This window comes from Cupressus sempervirens, chromosome 4 (genome assembly GCF_028749045.1).
Source record: "Cupressus sempervirens isolate cs-2001-9-10 chromosome 4, ASM2874904v1, whole genome shotgun sequence".
Lineage (NCBI taxonomy): Eukaryota > Viridiplantae > Streptophyta > Pinopsida > Cupressales > Cupressaceae > Cupressus > Cupressus sempervirens.
This window is the reverse complement of record NC_143121.1, coordinates 331,382,963-331,391,234: the sequence shown is the minus strand read 5'-3', so window position 1 is coordinate 331,391,234 and position 8,272 is coordinate 331,382,963. Positions and strand designations below refer to the sequence as shown.

General features: G+C 32.6%; 1 protein-coding gene across 2 annotated transcripts; it reads left to right on the top strand.

Moving 5' to 3' along the window:
* The first annotated feature begins 4,294 nt into the window (after positions 1-4,294).
* Positions 4,295-7,913, top strand: LOC149561373 (uncharacterized). Of its 2 annotated transcripts, XM_089825111.1 has the most exons (3): positions 4,295-6,988; positions 7,093-7,485; positions 7,609-7,913. In XM_089825111.1, the coding sequence occupies exons 1-3, from the start codon at positions 4,315-4,317 to the stop codon at positions 7,848-7,850; spliced, it is 3,309 nt and encodes a 1,102-aa protein (XP_089681237.1). In that variant the 5' UTR covers positions 4,295-4,314; the 3' UTR covers positions 7,851-7,913. The 2 variants fall into 2 exon arrangements, with proteins under 2 accessions (XP_089681237.1, XP_089681238.1); XM_089825112.1 differs by having other exon boundaries at positions 7,093-7,913.
* Positions 7,914-8,272: the final 359 nt, after the last annotated feature.

Below are 8,272 nucleotides of genomic sequence, written 5' to 3'. Positions count from 1 at the left end.
AAATATTCAAGCATTCAAGGAGACCCCTTTACAAGCCATTGGAGATAGGATCTCTAATATTCAAGGTTCTTTCAAAGAGCTACAAGGAGTTCATTTGGGAGCTTCAATATGTGTATGCATACATGTGCACTCACACACACACGTAAATGTGTGTGTGTGTGTGTGTGTATACATGCATATACATACATATAAACATATATAGATATATACATACATATATAACTATATCTATATATGTGTGTGTGTATATGTGTGTGTGTGTGTGTGTGTGTGTGTGTGTGTGTGTGTGTGTGTGTGTGTGTGTGTATGTATATATATATATGTGTGTGTATATGTATATATATATGTGTGTATATGTATATACATGTATATACACATGTATATATATGCATATGTATATACATATGTATATATATATATGTATATATATACACACATGTATATATATACATGTGTATATATATGTATATGTGTGAATACATGTATTAAATGTTGGAAAGATAGGTACTAAGAGTAGGGAGGGTGGGGGTGAATTAATACTACTAATTATTTCACCAATTCAAACTTTTAGCCTTCAAAACCATTAAATTGATAATCTTTGTCATTTTAGCTTGTTGTAATGAAATGACAATTCACCTATTGCTGACATGTAAAATTGTAAGCAATAAACATCAACATATAACATGCACACACATAACACCAATCTTTTGGTCTCACAAAATACCCTTTGTTAGAGGGGAAAACTACAATCAGGATGGTATCCACAACTCATCAATGCATAAATAAGGTTTCCCTATTAGGAGTTACAATGTTCACCTTCTAATTGACTCACCATGTTAGTAGTGATTAATACCCTAGTGAAAGTATCTAATGGTCCAATTACAAACTACTCTATTAAGAGATTTTATGTCACTTTTACATTGTTCACCTTGTAAGAGGATTTACAATTAGTTCAATCAAGAAGCTCGATTCCTATTAAGAACTACTTGGTTAAGTGATTTCACAAATTTATTGCAAATTGTTAAGTTAAAAAAACAAGGGTACATGACCTATAAATGCTTTACTTTTGCTCCTTTTGTCCTTCTATATTAACTATTTTGTGATCTGATCCATGATTGCTCTTCGATTCTGCATCTTCTTTCAAAAACTTCTTCTCATCCCTCTCTAATCTCTTAACAAATCTACTTGATCTTGTTTTATTCTAATCTTTCCTTGACATGTAAAACTTACACACCCTAATTAGGGTTTCTTTGGCATCCTCTCAAATCTTCCTTAATCTTGAACTTTCTTGATTCTTTGTTTACGTCAGCTTACATTTGATCTATTCTATCATTCTTGAGGTGGTAACTAATCTTATTTTTATTTTCTAAACCTTCCCCAAATTGATCACTCAAATCCTTTAAAACATATCTCTATAAACTATTTCCCTAGATTCCTTGATTTGTATAATATATTTCACCTTTTGTCCAAATTTAAAATCTTGCTCCTTCATGATTTCACATTAATTCTTGTTATTCCATTTACTTGTTCACTATGTTGACCAATAATATCAGTTCACCAATAGTGAACTCAGTTCCTTTGTACCAATAGGTCTTGTCTTTTAGTTTACTGATAACACTTTTCTTGTGACCTTTTACATGTCAATCCTATTTACTGATAATGACCAGTGTACCTACTTTCTTGTGTTGCACCAATAAGATATATTGTGTTGAGCATTTTGTTATCCATCTCAACTTTCATGCATCCTGATGATGGATCAATGAGTGTGATCCAAAATGTTGATGATAAAAAAGTATACATAATCTAATCTATAAGCCATTGATTGTAAATATATATCAGTTTACCTACTGGCTTAGTCTATTCACTTGTTGCTCAATCCTCTCAACAATAATTATGTCTCTTCAATGATTTTCTAGCAATTCCAAACATGCTTCAAAATCTTCATCAATAAACATGTGCAAGATTTTCAATCAACACATACACACTTGTGTATACAAATATATATGTATATGTATATGTATATCTACATACATATTACCACTCATTTATATTTCTATTTACAATTACTAAGCTTAATAGATAATTAATATCTATTCTTTTTGAAGTTTTTCACATTTTATAAGATTTAACTTGAGTAATTAGTTATAGTTGTGAAATTTCATCCTCATTTTCTCAAAATGAAAGTCACATTTCATATTTTCCATTATTCATTATTCATTGATATATTGTTATTCAATGTCACTAAGCTTAGTAGACATTTATTAACCATTCTCCTTGAAATTTTACTCATTTTACGAGATTTGACTAGAGTTATTATTTATGGTTATAAATTTGCATCCTCATTTTTCAAAATGAAGGTCACATTTCCATATTTCTCTCTCATACAAAGATAAGATAAATCATGAATGTAGTGGATGTTCAACTTTCAATGTTATGTGAATTAAAAAAATGTCCCCCATTTTGATACTTCATTTAAAAAAATATCTAACACTTATTTGATGTGGACTTGAGAACACATATTCTTCAATTCCACCACTTATTGTTATATTTGATATTCAACACCACTAAACATAGTAAATGATTACTTCTATTTTTCGCCAAATAATTTTTTTACACACTTTTATGAGATATAAGTTGAGTTATGACTATAAAATCAAGTACCCTCATTTTTCAAAATGAATGCCATGTTTCCATATATTCCCTCTCTTTGCTAATCTAAGACAAATGAAAAATGACATGCATATTCAACTTTCATCATTATAGGAATTTAGAAAACTACATATATATATATATATATATATATATATATATATATATATATATATATATATATATATATATATATATATATATATATATATATATATATATATATATATAAAGCACTTATTTGTGATAAACTTGACTTGGGAATATATACTCTTCAATTCTACCAATCACTTATGCATTGAAATTCAACACCACTAAGCTTGATAGATAATCACTAATTGTATTTTTCAAATTTGACATAAAGCCAACATTTTTCACAATGAATGTTAATGTACTTTTTGTAATAGACTTGACTTGACAATATACATTCTTCAATTCTAGTGCCTATTTACATTTTAAAATTAAACACAAAAATGAGTGCTAGCACTTATTTGTAAGAGACTTGACTTAATATGTATTCTTCTTCAATTCCACTCATCTTTTACATATTAAAATTCAACTCCACTAAGCTTACAAGATAATTCCCAACTACTTTTCTCAAATTTGACTTGGTGTTTTCATTTCACAATGACTACTCACATTCATTTGTAATAGACTTGACTTGATGATATATATATTCTTTAATTCTGCACTCATTTACGTCTTGAAATTCAACACCCCCTAAACTTAATAGATAATTGCTAACTATTTTTCTAAAAAATTGACATAAAGCATTCATGTATCACAATGAATGCTAGCACTTATTTGTAACAGCCTAGTTGACAATATATATTCTTCAATTCTACTACTCATTTACATATTGAAATTCGACACCACTAAATAGATAATTAATACCTATTTTTCTCTAATCTTTTCACAAATCATATCTCTTGCACATTTAAGGAAAGATTGCACAATGTCTATAAAATGAAATGTACACATTTAATCAATATACTTGTAAACTTGAACACGTCAATAGACAAATAGTCCCCAAAAACACTATTTGGAGCATGACACCCATGGAGAATTGTTCCCACTACACTCATTGCACGAAAGAAAGAAATCTTCTGAGTGATATCAAACAGTGTTGAGATAAATAGTTTGACTTTATGTCTTACTACCTATTTTTCTCATAGATAATGCTACTTATCTTTTCATAAATGATATCTATTGCACATCTAAGATTAAGATTGCACAATGTATATAAAATAAATTGTATACATTTAATCAATATACTTCATAATGTAAACTCAAACATTCCAAGACACAATGTCTGACTGCTGCCCACCCTTCCTTTTCACCCTTCACTATTTGAAGCGCCCTATTTGAACCATGACCCAGACATATATATACAAAAGTATATATGTCTGTCCACTACCCATCCCTCCCCCTCTCCCTTCACTATTTGATGCCCCCTATTTGAACCATGACACCAATCAAGAACCGTTCCAAATGACACTCATTACTAAACCTTTGCCAATTAGTCTGAGTATAAAAATAATTACTAGGGTAGACTTTGCGGTGACAAGTGGCAGGGAGGTAAAAGACTACTATCATTGCACATGGTTTCGCAGCTTATAAATAAGAACTTGGAAAGCCCACAGGCAACAGAGTTCAATAATATAGATGAAGATGGGTTTAGTTTTGTCTCTCCTAGTTTTGTTTCTTTCTACACTATCTGCTCACCCTTCTCATTCTTCTCCTTCTCTTCTTTCTGATGAAGAAGCTCTCCTGGCTTTCAAGCGTTCCCTCTCTCTTGACTCTCAAAACTCCTTGTTCGATTGGTCTCCTCAACACTCCTCCTGCAATTGGACTGGCATTTTCTGCTCTTCTCGTCATCAACGTGTGGTTTCTTTGAATCTTACGGGTATGTCTTTGATGGGCACAATCTCTCCTTTCCTTGGCAATCTCTCTTTTCTTAGAGTACTTTCTCTCAAGAATAACAGCTTCCATGGCCAAATTCCTCCTGAGCTGGGGAGGTTGTTTCGCCTTAGAATACTTAGATTGCCTCTAAATGAATTGGAAGGCTCCATTCCATCTGCTCTAACAAACTGTCGTTCTTTGCAAAAGCTCATTCTATCACGTAATCATTTAAGTGGCAGTATTCCTTCCCAGCTTGGCCTTCTTTCACAATTACAAATCATTTATTTAGCAGAAAACCAATTGACAGGCACAATCCCACCTTCCATAGGAAACATGTCTGATTTGATTTCATTGGAGTTGGGAGAAAACAAACTCCATGGCTATATTCCTGTTCAATTGGGTATGCTTACTCAACTCAATGTGCTTGATCTAAATAGCAATAACTTGATAGGAGTCATTCCCACCGCTCTTTCCAACTGCACTCTTCTCCTAAACTTGACATTATCATTCAATCAATTGACTGGTCATATTCCCTTACAAATTGGCAAATTATCACAGTTGGAAGTATTACAATTGTGGGGAAATCAACTCACTGGAGAAATCCCAAGCTCCCTCTCTAATTGTACTGAATTGCAAACACTTGAACTAAATGTTAACCAATTAAGTGGTACAATTCCCTTGGAATTGGGCAAACTATTCCAACTTAAATGGATTAATTTGTACGAAAATCATTTTGTGAGTAAAAGCAATGGTTTGTCTATTTTAACAGCCTGGACAAATTGCTCCTCTCTGGAACATCTAGACATGTCTTTGAATTATCTCACTGGTATTTTGCCTTCTTCTATTAGCCAATTATCAAGTGATCTCTCCAATTTTCAATTGCAATCTAATAGAATTGAAGGAAACATACCAAGTAGTATCAGCAACCTTACAATGTTGGCAACTTTAGTCTTTTCTGAGAATCATTTGAATGGAACTATTCCATCTTCACTTGGTCAACTTCCACATCTTGAAAGATTGAATTTGAGTAATAACAATTTATATGGAAGTATCCCAAAAAGTTTGGGCGAAGCAAAAATGCTTGGGATGTTATCATTGAGTGAGAACATGCTTTCAGGGAAAATTCCTGACAGTCTCGGTAATCTCTCACAACTAAGATTTCTTATTCTTAATAATAATCAATTGTCAGGAAAAATACCTGCTATTTTAGGGAGGTGCCAAACTTTGGAGCTAGTGGACTTGTCTCACAATAAGATGAAAGGAAATTTACCTCCAGAATTAGCAAGTCTCAAAAATCTTCAAATATATTTCAACATCTCTAACAATTTCTTTCAAGGTTCTCTTTTAGAAGTCAGTAAAATGCCAATGGTTCAAGCCATAGATGTATCTGTCAATAGTTTCTCAGGTGGAATTCCTGTTGCACTATCAAGTTGCACAAATTTACAATATTTGAATCTTTCACACAATTTGTTTGTTGGTCCAATACCAACATCACTCACAACGCTCAAAAACATTGAAGACATTGATCTCTCTAACAACAATTTGTCAGGTGCAATCCCAATAGCTTTTCAAGAGATGAAAGCCCTTCGACATATCAATCTCTCTTCAAATAAATTAGTAGGAGAGGTTCCAAAAGGAGGAGTCTTTGCTATGATCAATAAGTCAGCAATTATGGGAAATCCTAGTCTTTGTGGCACATGGATAAATTTGTCACCATGCTCACATTCCAAACACAAACACCCATCAGTTACTAAGAAGGTGATAATCCCTGTTGTGGTTGGCATTACAATTTTCATCATGTCTTCTCTATTGTTTGCCATTTCCTATAGATGGAGACATACAAAGACTTTTGCTCTCAATGTATGGCCCCCAAGAATTTCATACGAAGAACTTTTAGATGCAACAAGTGGCTTTGGTGAAGGAAACCTAATAGGAGTTGGTAGTTATGGATCTGTTTATAAAGGGATTCTAAAGAATGGTACAAATATTGCTGTTAAAGTTCTCAATTTGCCTGATGAAAATGCTCTCCAAACTTTCAACAAAGAATGTAATGTGCTAAAAAGGGTTAGGCATCGCAATGTGATCAAAATCATTTCAGCATGTTCTAATTTTGAGTTTAAAGCTTTAATTCTTCCATTCATGTCAAATGGAAGTTTAGCGGGATGGCTATATCCTGAAGGAGGAGATGAATGCAGATTAAATTGGATAGACCGATTAAGAATAGCAAAGGAGATAGCAGAAGGAATGGAATACCTACATCATCATTGCTTTGTGCAAGTCATTCATTGTGACTTGAAACCCAATAATGTATTGTTAGGAGATGATATGACCCCATATATAGCAGACTTTGGCATTGCAAAACTCTTATTTGGGAATTCAATGAACTCATTGACATCTACAAATGCACTAAGGGGATCTATTGGGTACATTGCACCAGGTATAAAACTTTTCTTTACTTCTATATATAAATTATTTTATTTTTGAAATTGTATGAATATTTTACATGGCTTAAGAATTAATATTATTGTATTTAAATTATAGAGTATGGAATGGGTGGAAAGGTTTCAGTAGAAGGAGATGTATACAGCTATGGAATTCTACTTTTAGAGTTATTGACAAGGAAGAGGCCAACAGATGACATGTTTCTAGGAGGAATCAATCTACCAAAATGGGTAGATATGGATTTTCCAAATAAAATCTCAGAAATTGTTGATAACAACTTGATTAAAGATGTTAATGAAGCAGATTTATCAACGGTATCTTCATGCCTTATTCAACTTATGCAAGTAGGGTTGGCTTGCACAAGAGAACTCCCACAGCAGCGCCCAAATATGAGGGATGTAGTTAAAAGATTAGAAAAAATAACAGTGGATTTTCTGGGTACTCGATCTTTCCAATTGCCCATAGATATCACACCTTTTATCCAGGATACAGGTGGTCTAAAAGGGGATGAAAATTGTTCTACATCTACATCTTAATTCTAATTATTCTTCCTTTCCTGTAATAGTTGTTTCTTGTAAACTAACAATGCTCATTCTCAGCCTACTATGTCCGCAGATAATGCTAAACCAGTCCATTGTTGCTCTCATTGGATAGCTCGAAAGATGGAGTACTCAGCTCCTAACTACCGTCTGCTTATTTGTGTTGTATTTCTTCTGGTTTCTAGTGGTTTTTTCTTGTTTCTTCTGTTTTTTCTTCACAGACAGTGGCTTCCAAAGGGGCATGTCCTACAAATCAATTTAATTGTAATAAGGAAGTACTTATCCATATTGAAATTATTGTTTTCTAAGCTAGACTAAAATAGAGAACCAAAGGATGTGGTAATGGAAAAAATATCATGATATTATATTTATCATTAAGAATGTATTGCAATCTATCAATTGCTCCAATACAATCCTATAGTAGAAAAATTTATAATCATATGTGTAATAATAAGATTTATAATCAAATGAACAAATATGTGCACTAGGAGAGTTATCTTGATGTATGGATCAAAAGAATCTTTCCCAGTAATTTCTGGAGGAGTCTTTGAAGTAGGGGGTATAAAATAATCAGCATGAATTACTAAGATAACCATCAAGACTTTGTGCAAATATCGACTTATTGTCTCTCTCTCGAGTGACCAAAGTGATGGACAATCTAACAATTCCTTAGATTGTGACCAAAGATATGGAGGAAGGAACATCACTAATTATTCTTATTCCTTAGATTGTGACCAAAG